A 15,618-nucleotide genomic window follows, 5' to 3' on the forward strand; every position below is an offset into this window, starting at 1 on the left:
CACAAGAGGATGCGTAAATAAACGATCCAACAAACGCCTTCACGTCCGCCTGGGCCATTGAGACCCAATTCCCCATGTGGGGTTGTATTCAGGGCTCGGGCCTGCGGGAACAGACCCTCAAACGACAATCAGAGAGCCTTTGCGCCGATCAGGGACATACGGAGTCGATATGGGTCCATATGTGGGTTAAGCGCCACCGAGACCGCACAGTCCGCTCCCTGGAGGGCCCCGTGTCAAGGCCCTATATAACAGGGATGGAGAACCCTTATAAGAGGGCCGTTACAGAAGCCCTCTGACGGACATTTCAGGCCAGGGCACTTCGAGTGGGGGCCGGACCCGAGTCCAATCGGGCCCTTGGCCTTTGGTCCCGAAGGGCCCTCTTGTCCCTCTCCATCCTCCTCAAAAAAGGCTGTGGCCGACTGGGGGACACTAGCTCAGAGATGACCCCTGTCTACACTTATGCACTGTGGGTCCCAGACCAACACAGGGGCCCCAACCACTGCTTCAAGGACCCAATGCAAATCGTGCTCGCCAGTCTTACCGCTGCGTGGGAAAAAAGGGCGCCAGGGTTCAGACTGACGGAGAGCCAACTGTTCGGTGCTCGTAGTCTCTAGCTCACTAGGACACCCGCATTGCCTTGGGGGTCCTTATATCGTGTAAAAGGACCTCTAGCTGATATTTCAGGTCACGACCCTACTGGCCGCGATTCTTTACTCCTATAGCCAGTCCTTCGCGCCCTTATGCATAGTTGGTTCCGTTCGGCCGCCCGGATTTCTTTTCGGGCCCCACCGAACACTGCCCTTGCCCGACTCGTAGCCCCTTACGAGCACAGGACCCTCTGTTAAGCGATATGGGGCCCTGACAGATCATGGTCCCGACTGCAAAATCGCTGGTCTCGGCTTTGTAGCTGATTGTGAAGTGGGCCCTCAAGGCCCGTGCCGATACGAAACGGACTATGGGATGCTGGTGGTGCCTGACCGACATATAGACCCATATCGACTCAGGGTGTCCCTTATCGGCGCAAAGGGCCCTCTGGCAGTCATTTGAGGGCCCGGCCCGCAGACCGGGGCCCCTGAATAAGATTCTGACCAGCCCTTTATGCCCTTGGACCCTCCAATCAAGTCCTCGGTTGTCGGGCCCGATGGGCCTTCCAGGCTCTTCGGGTCCCCTTGAACACTGCCTCTGGCCGACTTGGGACCCCCTTGCTAGCGCAGGGCCTCCAATAGGCGCTGTGGGGCTCGACCAGTATAAATCGTTGGATCCAGTTTTGTCCCGGTTTGGGAAATGCTGCCACGGAGGCCCATGCCGCCTCGGAGGCGACTGTGCGTTACTGGTGGTATCTGACCGACATATAAGCCCTTATCGACTCAGACCCAAGATAAGCGCGCAGGGCCCTCTGGGTGGCATTGGAGTGCCCGACCATACGCGTCGGAATCCCTGAATACGACCTCCGGCCGCCCTTTTGAACCCTTTGGGCGCCCAAATCGGGCCCTTAATCGTACGTGCCGAGGGAAAGCACGTGCCCCCAGTGCCCCCCCCCCCCTACCTGCGGTACTGGTCACAAACCTATATCGGCCAGCCCGACAAGGATGATAATGCTGTATAGCCACAACCAATTAGCCGTCCGAATTCAATCAGCACGCTATATTTACTGCTTTCTCGAACAATCAAGTGCTTTATTTCTGTGACTGAGAGGCGACCCCGACACGGTAGGAGGACTCCGAGTCTCCATTGTTCGTGCAGCACGCTCACAAGCGCTGCCAGAGTCGCTGTGACTCAAACCGTCGGGAGCCCCGCTCTCCGTTCCGGGCCTCGCGCAGGCCAGGGCAGCTGACACGTCCTGTCGCCTCTCATCAGCGTGTGCCGGCACCTCCGGTAAATGTTTGATCGATGTGCGGATGGCGAGTGGCGCGGGCGGAGGTAGGTACCGCGGGGGGGGGGGTGACACCGACAGGCGACGGGCGGCGCCAGCGGAAGTCACTTTCAGCTCCGCCAAACGCCACGCCACGCATGCCGTTCGTGGGAGCGGCCGGCATGTGGCCTGATAGAGGGAGACACCAACAACGCATATGACACGAATATGGTGGAGCATTCCTGTACTGCCCAAACGGAGAGGGAGAAGCTTTACGGTAAGATACACATGCCAAATTGTAATTCAGATAGTTTTCCATCGGTCGAACGGAACACCAGTCCAAGTACAACCAGGCTGGCCCCAGAATTCCTATACCGAGAGTGGCCCGACCTTAGAAAGGTCCGACTCCGAACAGGAGCCCTGACAGGCCATGTATAAGGCCTAGCCACCATTGATAGTGATTGTATTTGCGCAATTTTTTATTGTGTCAAAATTTTTGTTTTGTGTTACATTTAATTTATTGTGGTGATCAATCCGTAAGTGGCGCTCTTCGGGAGTTTTTTGATATTTCATGTTTTTCCTGGCACATGTGGGCTCCATGTTTACTATGGGCTGGCATGGGTCAGCGTGCCGCTCCCTTGTGTGAACATGTGAACACAGCAGCCAAAACTCGTCTAATTGAGGGCCACCAGGTGAATACCGCGACGGCGTGTGAGGTGACCCAGGTCACGGCAACGCACCTCCTCGGAGCTGCGACACTGCTCCAGCAGGTCACACGCGTACCGCTTGCACTGGTCGCTCAGCTGCTGGTAGGTCTGGTGGAACTCGTTCTCCATCCGACTCAGCTGCGTCAGCTCCCACGACAGCTGCAACGCCGGCGGATACAGGTCGGGTCAGGAGGGTCAGTCGAGGGCAGCACAGCTCGCGGCCTACTCTGGCACACCCACGAGAACGCCCACGAGACACCAAAGAGAACACTCAAACCCGGCAACAGTCACCAGCCTGCGTCTATGCCATCACGACCGGTCTCTCCTTCCGTCGAAGAGGAAAGCAGAGACCACACACGGTTCGCGTTATAGCACCGGGCGTCATCATACGTGCCTGTGCTTACTCGGCTGACCACGTAATGATCTTTATGGCGTCAATCGCCCGCCGCTCAGTCGCGGGTTATTGGCCGTTGCGGCGGGCGGCCGAAGCCGTTGCGTCGGGCGTGCTGAAGCCGTTGCGCTTTACGGCAAGCAATTTCAACGAACATGAGCCGGCGACGATAAGTAGGCGAGCTGCGGCAGCGAGGGTCGGCAATATCCTTTGAAGTTGACCCTAGAGGCAGGGACAGGATCGCTGAGACCACCGAGGTAGGCCTGGGGGCGGATGCACGCTGAAGGTTCCGGTCTCCAGGGCTTCACTGGTGAACAGATGACCAGCGGGCGTTTTAAATTGCACCGTAGTTGTACAAATCATCACTGGACTATTTGTCGGCGCATGGAAGAGTTTTAGTTCAGCGGACCTCTCTTCGCCCAGATGCGACCTTCAGGGTGGGTAGAGTAGTACAGTCAATGGTCTATGAAGGCGAAATGCATGCTACGCTGTTGGCAGAGGGCGCGGTAGCTTCACCGATAGGACAGTTCGCAATCGGCAGATGTTATGAATGCACCGTTGATGAATGTTTCCTCAAAGCGTTTCCTTTAAAATGAACGTATTTGCACCAAATTTAGCAACTTTTAATGTCTGCAGAAGGATTCCACAATGCTAGATGAGGACAACATTCTGGAGAGACTCCAAAGATCATCCGTCTCTCGCTGTCTCATTCCCATTTATCTTCAAAAAAGTGCACTTTGAGGGAATGAGATTAGTATAATGGGTGATAAAGATTGATTCACCTAGTCCTCAATGGAAACGCCTGGTAGACAAGAGACTTGTTTAGTATGCATTGGATTGTTTTCCAAAGCGTATTCGTTGGAGTTATTAGACGACGGGCTGTATCAAAGCATGCAGTCGGTGAGAAGCAGTTCGTGATTTTAACGCAAATCTCGTCGAGCCAATCAACTACACATAACTGAAAGATGCGCTTGTGCCAGCGTCGCGCATATCAACGACCGGTTGACGGTGCTTTCTCAGAGCATTGTGCCGTGGGAAGGCAGAAGGCAGCGCCATTGATCTCGGGCGGTGAAATCCGAGAAGTTATAGCGATGTAAGGACATAAAGACGGTCCCGTCACAGGATGTAAGGACATAAAGACGGTCCCGTCACAGGATGTAAGGACATAAAGACGGTCCCGTCACAGGATGTAAGGACATAAAGACGGTCCAGTCACAGGATGTAAGGACATAAAGACAGTCCCGTCACAGGATGTAAGGACATAAAGACGGTCCCGTCACAGGATGTAAGGACATAAAGACGGTCCCGTCACAGGATGTAAGGACATAAAGACGGTCCCGTCACAGGAAACGCTGGTCGGATGACGTAATTCTCATAATGCGGTACTAAGTCATGCTGGTTTAAACGCACCCGTGGCGGCATTTTTTATTTACATTGACAAATTCCCATCTTGCCCTCTCCAGTCAGACTGATGGACTAAATCTGAAGGACATAGACTAAATCTGATGCAGGCATCACTGGCAACATCAACTCATAAAGGCGCTGGAAGTGTCATTCAGGGTGTTTGGTAGCAGTCGAACGATGGAAAACGTCCAGACCATACCAGACCATCCATACCTTCAGAACTAATGCATGTAGAGCTGCTGTGAGTTGAAAGTTTTAATGTTGAATTAACGGCCTTCGTTACACCAGAAGGTACTGGCTAAAATACGTTGCAATGCAAAATAGCGATTATATTGACGATCCACGATATGTTTTACTTGTGCTCAACTTTAAGGGTATATTAAAGGTCGTTAACTAAAAATAAGTTTTCAGCTCACTATATCGGAAACCAGAACCTGAAGGTCTTTCTTTCTTATGTCATGTAAATATACCCGGTTTTCATTAACACGTTAAAAAATACGCAAATCTCATTCCGCGCCGTTTTTCAATGTGCGGCTTCCTCCCACCGAATAGCCTCGCATAATGGACGTTTGCCAGGTGTTTCCCAGCTGCTTCGTTACAGAGAGGGGCCTTCCTACACTTGCAACGGAATCTCCTTTTGAACCGTTGAGGGAGACCGCTAAAGATCTCGCCAAATGAATCATTAAATATTTGGTCATAACTTATTCCAGTCATAGTGACAAAGAAGGGCAGCATTTTTCGAGAACTTTTCAGTAGACGAACTGAGCAAAAATAGAACGGATGGCTTACACATCCCGAAATTTGCGCGTAGACCTTTATGGTGTTCGCACACGAGAAACGCCCAATCAGAACCAAAATCAATTAATTTGACACAGAATGGTGCAACACACATCATCCTGTCACTGATGCAGTGCCACATTGGTGCTACGGGAAATTAGCGCCATTGAATCTGCTGCAAAAACGTGTACGGTTTTACTTATACGGTACATTACTTCTACTGCAAAAACTCATACGCGACATGAGCATTACACGACAAAATTTATACCGCAAACACATGTACCAGTTATCATTTCTATGGTAAAGACTTCACAACCCTTTCCTGTAGCATTAATGCCGCTTGTAAGTCGTTGCAGCAGAAATAAAACCGTGTACAAACAATGACTGCATAAGTTTTAGCTGTAGAGATTATGACGGATGTAAGTTTTTGAAGAATAAGTGTTATGGGTAGCGCTAATGTCACGCATATATTTTGCAGTGGAAGTAATGTGCATAAGTAATGAATGCATAAGTGTCTGCAGTAGAAGTTATGACGAGCATGCGTTTTTGCTGCATAAGTTTTGTCGCGTGGCACTAATATGTGTATTAGAATCGGCAGTAAAAGTAATATCGTAGCACTCTCGTCGGAGGGGGGGGGGGGGGTTGTAGCACTTGTAGAACCTGCTTATCCCACTAATCACGCTCGATTCGACTAAAGCTATAAGTGATGTATTTAAAATAAAAATAAAATAATTTCTTCTTACGTGATCCCACGCTTGGTCGACTCAAAACTCCAATCTCAAACACGGTTTAACTGACCGTATGAAACACATCTGATTGTAGATCACGAGATCACGATGGGGGCACCAGAGGCCTGACCTTGAACGCCTCCAGGATCGGGTCCTCGCTGGTCAGGCTGATCCAGGCTGGTCCGCTGAGCGCCCGGTACGCCTGGATCCGACACAGGGAGTGCCGCAGGCGGTCCTCGGAGATCTCCTCGGTGCACGCGCGGCAGTCACAGTCACTGCCGTGCGGCCGCCGGATGAATGCCCCTGGTAACACATGGTACGGGGGTCTCTAGCGCGACCGGTCACCAGGGCTGGGGTCACCAAGGCTAAATTCTCCATTCGTGGGGTCACCAGGGCCGAGTCTCCAGGCGCAGGGTCCCCACGGTCAGAGTCGTCAGGGGTGGAGTCACTAGGGGCGGAGTCATCAGAGTTGGGGTCACCACGAGCGAGTTCACCAGGGGTTGAACCATCAGGGGTGAGGTCACCAGAACCACGGTCACTGCTACCAAGCGTGGGCATGTTAGGCCCTGACGTCTTCAATGGGCTACGGAGCACAAACACAGTTTTTTCATTATCACTCCACAACACACAGAGCTATGACAAAAGATGGTTTGTGTAAGGCATGAAGAAATGAGGAGTCCGTGAATAGCAAATCGCACCACTTAAGATTGCCTGCAGATTTCCAGGGTAGGCGGACATTTGCCGTTTGAGAACAAGTCACTCCAGAATTGATTGCCTGAAATTATCGTCGCGCACGGCACGAGTCCGAACTTTGGTCATAATTTACACTCCTGGACAGACATTGGCCAATAAGCGAATAGCTGAGCTAAAATGGTCTGCAAGGTACCATTTGTAGCACTATGAGTCGCTGACCGAAGATCTAATGCCCACAGTCCATATAACTGTTTTGAAAAATAAGGGAGAAATTATATCACCGAGAATGTCGTGAATTTGGAAGTCGTCCATGAAAATCCGGCATCACTATCACCATATGACATGGAGTCAGCGGTACATGCTATTTTTCCATAGTCACCAGGATGGGATCTAGATAGATATCGACCCGATTTATCCAGAGTGGGAAACTGTCACATGAATGCCAGCATATTGCAATCATTAGTCTTTCTGACAACTATGGCCGATCTATTGCGCAGGAACGCAGTCTCCTTTTCACATAGTAGAGGGAGCGCAGTCTCCCTTTTCACCTGAGGGGACTTCAGCTTTGAAAAGAGGTTAGCAAAATCCTGGGGAAATCCGTTTTTCATTTATTTTGGGATAGGCGTATCCCTTTTACGCGCTCAGCCCACCAGACGCCAACGGATTATGCGAGACAACCGTCTGGAAACAGTTTAAAACTTGTCGGAATTGCTGAAATGGCTGCTTCGGATTATGCATACATGGTTCAATTATAATGAACAATAACTAAAACAAGTCTACCGATTTGACGAAGGATGATGATGCATCAGTGATCACAGTTGTCGTTACTCAGGATTGGGTATGAAACCCACACTAAGAAGACGCACACCTTACGTGGGGATGTAGTGAAGCCTGGCGACTAAGTGAAACCTCCGCGTGCAACTGAGCGCCTCGCCGCCTCGGCTCCGCATACCATTGAACCGACGTGCTCAGGTATGCGGCGTTATGACTGGCTCTCTCAAGGTGGCGTAAATAGCGGCAGGCGACGAGAGGCTGATGGCCTCATATTCTCCGCAGCTGGCCGGATCTGGTTTACCAGCTCCTCAAACATTGGCGCGCTGATGGCCGCAGACGAACTGCGCCGTTTGCAAGTCAAAACGTCGGCGGTCTGTGTCGCAAGAGCGCCACGTCTGTCGAAGACGGCATGGAGAGGGCGCTCTAGCGGCGCCATGCGGTCGCGTCTGGGACGGGCGGACGGGAAGAGCAGAGGAGTTTCCGGGGCGGACCTCAGGCATTCGGATCGACGAGAGGACTTAGTTTACCCCTGGAGGTATCAGTACAGTGTATCATAGAGTTGGGTCGCTGATAGGGCTCTCAATGAACGCCTCATCATCGTTGGCCCTGGAGGTCGCCCAGCAAGGTGGCACTACAAGGTGGCGGAAGATGGATCGGTACGAGGCGGGTAAAACTGGAAATGACGTCATAGTAAAACTGTTGGTGCTGAGGGGGGGGGGGGGATGGTAGCAGGAACCAGCGTGGGATCTTATGTAGTTCGAAACGGATGTGGACGCCAGCGGTAACGAGTTTTTCAACGTTGCGGAGAACGGGGGGGGGGGGGGGGGGGAAGCGACAGCCATATTTGGCTAGTTTTCCGGTCAACGCCATAGTGCTAATGTAGCAGTTTCATAAAGTTGTGGGTGGCTCCCCCCCCCCCCGCCTTGACCACCCAGTTTCCTTGCCCCGGTGGGTCCTAACAGAAAAGGGCACTGAGAGTTCATGGGGTGGCATGCTGTGTCCATGGACAATACCAATGCCATAAAACCAGCAGATTATACCGTCACTCGATGCAATAAGCCAAGCGAAACATGAGCTTCAAGACGAAAGATGCATGCCATACGCAGAAATTGGTGTATTCTTTAAAGGCATTGCAGATATCCCCGCCGCAAAAACTCCGCCATCTGTACGCGGGAATCAATAAACTTCCGAACCGATATCACTCACTTGGCGTGCAAGCGCTTGATTAACTGAGACCGATTGGTGATTCAGCTTCAGCCACCGTCGTGTACGAGCTGATTGATTCTATCGATCCACCAAAGCCGAGAAGTGGCGGTTCAGCGACCCGCTGCGTCCCCCGACGCCGACATCGTTCCTCACCACAGACACCGCGCTCCGCACCGGGCTCCAGAGCAGCTAGGGCACCTCGAGCTGGCCGCGCTGGACGAGATCGTGACGCCTGAGTGATCGAACTTGCAGCGCGATGAACGGTACCACGATACCCTGGACTCCTGATGATCGATAATGATCGCGATGATGAGACAAACTTATCGCGTGCCAGTGCGATCCGGAAGATCGCCAGTTAGCCATGCTGGAAGACCAACATGCCGTCTAAGCGCCCTCACCGTATGACAGGAAGAGCTGTAGGATCTCGAACTGGTTGCACTGGGCGGCCATCATGATGGGTGAGACGCCCGGCGGCGCGTCGCTGCGCTCCGAGGGTGGCAGCGGCGTCGACAGCATCTCGCATTGGATGGACGGATGCTGCACTATCAGCTCGACGATCTTGTACGAGCCTTCAGCAATGGCGTGCATCAGCGCGTTACCTGCGCACAGGTGGAGCAGGTCAGGTCGTGAAGGTCAGATCAGGTCGAGCAGGTCAGGTCGTGCGGGTTGCGACAGGTAGATGAGGTCAGGTCGAGGAGGTCAGATCAGGTCGTGCAGGTCGGGTCAGGTCGAGCAGGTCAGGTCGTGAAGGTCAGATCAGGTCGATGAGGTCAGGTCGTGAAGGTCAGATCAGGTCGAGGATGTCAGGTCAGGTCGTGCAGTCGGGTCAAATCGAGGAGGTCAGGTTGTGCAGACCGGGCCAGGGGGTTCGGTTTCGAGACCAAGCCGCTGAGGTGGGCCATTGAGGGGGTAAGGTGTACGTGAAGCGGGAGGTGACCGGGACATGTCCAGAGGGCACACCACTGGAAGGGCCGGACACAGGAAGGCACGCCATTCAAGGAAAGGCTGAAGAAGGGCAGATCGTCGGATTGTTCATGAGACGGCAACATGAGTGGTCTTCCTTCAGTGACGGTCAGCTGGCTACACTGGAAGACGATCATTCAAACTTCAGGTGGGCGGGGGGAGGGGAGGGGGGCGGAAACGCGTTGATGACCGATGCAGTGTTGCACCGCGATATCCGTGATCGGTCAAGCGGCGCGTTCCATAGTTGTGATGACTGTCACGTCTTGAGCTTGTCGTGGTCTGATGTCTGAAACTTATCTAACATGGAAATATCACTTTGCCATACTCAAGACACTGGAAAATCGCCAGCTTGTGTGATATACTCTAGATGACGTACATCACCCGGCGGATGCGGTGCAGAAAGACGGTCTTTTACACAGACACGAAGCTCACAGCAATCTCGCTTTGTCACAACGCCTGGGCACGGCTACACAGGTCTCCCTAATAGAGGTGGCGTAACATCTGTGGACATAGCACGGGCTTACGCAAAGGTGCTGCTTACTTCCCTACCGAACAACGCCAAGAAAGTAAAGGTACTGTTTCTGGAGATGCAGGCTGCCCCGCCTCCACTCCCAGAGCTTCCACTGTTCCTGCTCTGATAGCATCGTGCCCACGACACACAGAATGCAAATTCTGATATCTGAACCGCTTCTTCGCAACGGACTCACCGACCGTAACACATTTCCAACTCGTAAATAACGTCCGCATAAACCAGAAGACATTACGCACTCTCGGGAAGCCTCCTGAACCCTTTAATTCGCCACTACCGCCGCCAGCCACGCCGGGTGGGCGCGGCCGATCTATAGCCCGGCTGCGCTGGGCCGGCCGTCTTGCCCAGGTCAGATCAATGCTGGCCGCTTCGACAGTGGGGCGGTGATCGTATGCTAAGCATCGGCCGCCCGCATGGCGGGCCGGCGAGTGACGCCTCCGCCGGAGCCTGGCCGCAGGGCGTGTAATGGAAGTAGCCCGCTCAGCGAATATCAGCTCTTGGAACGACCGAACCAGGATGCTCCGGCATTTGGTAGACTAGGTGGACGCATGCGCTGTTCGGCACCAATGGTGGCTTCTCAAGCACCGATTTCGTTCACTATGTTTACCGGTCGCAATGCCCATTATTTAACTAACAAAAGAGCTACCGCGGAACGGCTTAGATACTATTACCGAACATGTATTTGCAGTATTGCAGGTTCTTGCACGGTTTGCAGTGGCTTCTCCACTTCCTGAAGGTGAACAAAACCCTAGTTTAAAACATGACTGAACAGTCCGCGGTGGCCGACGCCGGTCCATAAACTCAGAGAACGGGAGACGGATAACCGCGCGGAGTTTACGGCTGGGCGTCGAGCGGGAGGTCACACTGCCATCATGCTTTGCTCGGCTGCGGGAATAATAGTATTTGGGGGGGGGGGGGAGGAGGAGGGGAAAAACACGTTCAGGGTGGGTCGTCGCCCAAAATACGGTGATGTCCCGGAGGCGCAGCCATAATTTCCTTGGGAGAGAATGTGTTCGGTAAGTACGCATCGAACTGATTTTCAGTCTTCTATCGGGAGCTGTTTATGGTGGAAGACAGAACGAAATCCAGGCATGGGGAGGGCGGCCGCTTTTCCTCTCGCCTCCCCCGTCGACTGTGACGGCCCATCGACGAAAAGCGCGGCAGGTCTGGTGACGTCTCAATGGCGCAATTAAAACAGGGGCCAGGCACAAGTGCGCGGTGCTTTATTCCTCCTCCCTAATCGCTGCGGGCTGTTCGCTTTCCGCATCCCCTGAGAGCAGAAAGAGGTAAAATAAAAAGTACATAACATCTCGCTACTCGGTGAATCGCCGATTTTAAGAAAGTTTACAAGAGCAAATTTTAAAAGTACTCGAACATTGCGATCCAGATCCCGTCAACCCATGCATGTTAAACGCAAACGCGACCGCTTTACCACACGTAACCACGAAATAAAATTGAATAGGGTTTGTGGCTTGGAGGTTTGTAATACGATTGGCTATATGATTGGATGTAGGGCAACTACCAAAGCTGATATTCTTCATTTTTTCTAGCTGTTTAAATGTTCACAACATTCCACCAGCGGCCTTTCCGAAGAGAACATCGGCGCGCCCGCACCTCAGCTCGCGCGGCCCGCGGCCCGCCGTGCAGACCACTCCCGAGGGATGTCCCAAATAATGACGCCAATACCTCGGCCGCATCGCAGCCGACCGCTCCGGTGAAATAGCCACTGAGGCGCCGGGAGGGACGACAGGCTGCGCACTGGACGGATCCCATGTCCGGATGCACGCCGCATATTTCCCGCGACGTTCTGTGACCGACCTCGGCTGCCAATGGTGGCCACGTCCGGGTCGCCATAGTAGCGGCGCGCCGTCGCTGGCGGGCTGCCGTCAGGCTGCCGGCTTTGCGGAGATTGCATTGGGGTAGGAGTGCCGTCGCCTGACGAGGCGTCGACTCACTTCGGAGAACGTGGCGTGCCGTGACAAATGCGGCATCTGATGCGCAGACAGCACTCAGTTTACGATGCTCGTCGATGAATTGCTGTGAGTCATTTAATAAAATGTCAGAAATACGTGAGGCGAGTTTGTTTCAGGCAGACGTTGGGACTTAGCGCTGTCGGTACATACGTCAAGCAAATTTTGTGCTGGATCACAGTTTATTTCAACCTCGACCGTGGTGATGAGCTGGCTGCGGTTTTACGGTGCGGGTTTCAAAGTGCGGGCTTACGATGACAAAAGGTATCCAGAACATAATGCTGGGTAGTGCGTGCTACACGAACCAACACTGTCATGGTGTCTGAAGTCGCGAAGAGATGCACCTTTTAACTACGCGTGATCATATCTAATCTCGCGTAGCCACAGTGCATGTACCAGTGTGGTGCGAGTTTCACAGATAGCGTCCAACACAAACATCATACAAGAAATCGTTCCGCGGAGATAGTGAGCTTATTCATCCTTTGTTTGCAGGGAAACAGATGTCTTAATGCCATGCGCAAATTTCCTAATTGAACCATGAGAAATTCATTTAACTGTCACAAGTTATGCATGCATACGAATACACACACACACACACACACACACACACACACACACACACACACACACACACACACACACACACACACACACACACACACACACACACACACACACACACACACACACACACACACACACACACACACACGCACGCACGCACGCACGCACGCACGCACGCACGCACGCACGCACGCACGCACGCACGCACACACACACACACACACACACACACACACACATATGCATATATACATAAATACAATAGAGCCGACATGTACGTTTCACCTTTACTTAGAGTTTCATGAAGAGGTCCTCGTTTTTGTGGCACAAACACGAGGATGATTCATATGGATTACCAGAGGATGACGTAGATGCATTGGATGAAGCCGCTGGGTACTGCGGGTTCGGCTGGTGGACTGAATGTGCGCTCGGGCTATTTTCTAAAATACTGTATTGAAGAATATTTTACATTCTCTTCCCTACGTCATGGTGCGCTATAACTTACATACGAACGACATCAGCTGTAAGCTGTCCGTTCACACGCCAACAAATCAATCATATGTGAATATGTTAAGGTGAAGGGGGACCTCCCACCTATCGTGATAGTCACAAGTTAGTGAATTTTACCATATGGTGGTGAGCATGGGAAGAACTGGCTTTTAACTGGGGCTTGTCACCGCACTTCTTCCCTTCATCCGTTATCAAACTAAACTCGGTGAACTCATCAATGTCTTGCTCCCAGAGACAAACGCCCTGGTTGTTCCCAGCAATCGGTCAAAGGCCACACTCTGCACGGGCAGACACAGGCCCGGCCGGGGGCGGCAGGCGGAGAACACCGCCGACACCACGGCTGCGGCCAGCCTTGACTGCCCTGAGCCTCAGGAGACGGAGGCGAGCGTCGCGGGCGCCGGCAGGCCGCCACACCAGCCAGGCGGCGACTCGCCCTGTCTAAGATGACGTTCGCCATGGACGTCCGCAGTCATCTCCCCCCCCCCCCCCTCCCTTCCCTTCCCCAGCTCTGCCTTACCTGTGATGACAGCCTCGTACTTGAGCAGCATCTCGACGATCTCGACGTTCTCGTTGTCAACGGCGATGAGCAGGGCGGAGCGGCCGAGCATGTCAGTGCAGTTGACGTTGACCTGGTCCGGGTCGGAGAGCAGGCGCAGCATGGTGGGCATGTCACCCCGCTCGGCCGCCTCCAGGAACTGGCGCTCGCGAGGCTCCGACATTTGCTGCATCTGCCGACAGATGTTGGGAGACGGCGGACGATGAGAACTCTCTTCAGGGACATTAGGCTTTACTTCCGTCGTTCCCGGACCACACCCACGTCCATAATCTGAATTCCTGAAGAAGTGCGCTCACGGGTTTTGAGTGCAGGTGGTCTCTAAATGCAACAAGACCCACCGCCATTTCTGCGACGCTCGTGACGCTGCCGACCGAGCGCGTGCTCGCGGGGAGCGAAGGAAAAGCGGGGGAGATTGCGCAGCGAAGAGCAAAGCATGAGGTTGGAGGGTTATTGCTGCTCAGTTATGGTCGTTCTGCACATAATATCCTGCTTTCTATGAGCGCTTGTAGCTGTGTTGAACATCAATCCACGTCAGATTTAATATCTTTGTTGTTGTTGAAGCACGGTCAAACCAGATGGGCGGATGATGAGGTACGGAGTAGGTGCAACGGCTTTAGCCTTTGAAACTGATCGCTCTATTGGGATTTCGCAGCAGGCTGTACTATTTTTCTTGAAAAAGCATATGCTCTGTGTCAACAATCCGTTAAATGGTATCTAAATGAGAAAAAAGACATCAAAATACTCAAAACATAAAATACGGCTGCATTCGCGCCAAGTTAATCTGCTGTTCCGACACTTGGACCAAGCTCATTGCAGAAATCACCTGCACTTATGTCCAAAACCCTCACCTAACACCGAGAAGGTCACACCACTTCCAGATCGAGCATGGAAGTTAACGCAGTCTCACAGCATAATTGCCCAACGTACTTCACAAATCAATAGGCAATGGAATACACACACCAGACGACAAGCACGCGGGAATCAGCCGCGTTGGCGGCTTCCAGGGATCAAGCATACGCAGCGTCCTAGAATTGCCGACTTCGGGTGCAAAGCAACACACTTTGAGGAGGAACTTTTCACTCCTTTTCCCCATATTTTATGTGAATTTTTCACCCCTACCTGACATTGTCTAATCGCACATGCCAAACCCCTATTTCCCTTTCTGAGGTTTTCAGATGTCATCCAAAACCGAGCTCACTTGAAACCACCAAGCATAAACGAGGCTCCACAGAACCTGGACACGTATGGCCTTGTTCTGCCTCACCTACATCTGAATCATGTCTATGTATGCACAGAGCAAGGGCGCCAGGTACCTCCAAGCCCAAGAACCCCAGCGACTCCAGCCGCTTGCACGCATTAAGTTTGGTTTGTTTACAAAATGCATCACAATCGGCCCCTGTGTGCCAAATGCAAGGTTTTCACGCATCCCCTACTTTTTGGTCTCATCACCATACCATGAAAACAGAGCCTGGTGCAAGCACCAGCAAGGCCTGGTAGATAATTTTACTCCATGTATTTCTTTTTTCCCGAGGAAACTTGACCACTAAATCGCATTACTACAGAAATGCAGGAGTGAAAAAGTCAAGAAACGTCTTCTAAATTAAGTCTAAAAGTTGAATATTACCATTTGAGCATTAATGTCACCAGATTTTAAGCCAAATCAGTTGATTACAAAATTTTGCCAGAAAAGTCTTTATATTTATTTCACTACTTTTGCTTTTCTTGGCATCTTTAGAGTGTGATACCACTTTATTCTTTCTTCCTTTTCGATTGCCTTTAGAGGTACCATCTGCTGCTTAAAATGTTGACCAATTTCTCTGTAAGATGCCCCAACTGCAAATCTGTACATACATAATAATTTCATACATAAACTGGATTAATTCGCCAGCCGCCCAGACATGTTTGATATGCACCCAAGAATGAACAATTGACAGGAGATGAAGGAGACAATTTGAGGCACTTATCTTATTTTCACCGCCATTTTTGCCCTCTTC

The 15,618-nt window shown here is 52.1% G+C and overlaps 1 protein-coding gene across 1 annotated transcript in view; it reads right to left on the minus strand.

Annotated features, from left to right (window-relative positions):
• Window positions 1-15,618, minus strand: part of LOC119107303 (transient-receptor-potential-like protein) — an 82,584-nt gene that overhangs the window by 41,651 nt on the left and 25,315 nt on the right. Inside the window, exons 3-6 of the mRNA XM_037230726.1 lie at window positions 13,586-13,796; window positions 8,931-9,131; window positions 5,990-6,162; window positions 2,593-2,718 (exon numbers count right to left, since the gene is read on the minus strand). Coding sequence (XP_037086621.1) covers window positions 2,593-2,718; window positions 5,990-6,162; window positions 8,931-9,131; window positions 13,586-13,796 — 711 coding nt within the window. The remainder of the gene's footprint in view (window positions 1-2,592; window positions 2,719-5,989; window positions 6,163-8,930; window positions 9,132-13,585; window positions 13,797-15,618) is intronic.

Source organism: Pollicipes pollicipes, unplaced genomic scaffold (genome assembly GCF_011947565.3).
Source record: "Pollicipes pollicipes isolate AB1234 unplaced genomic scaffold, Ppol_2.1 Scaffold_6686;HRSCAF=7923_pilon_pilon_pilon, whole genome shotgun sequence".
Taxonomy (NCBI): domain Eukaryota; kingdom Metazoa; phylum Arthropoda; class Thecostraca; order Pollicipedomorpha; family Pollicipedidae; genus Pollicipes; species Pollicipes pollicipes.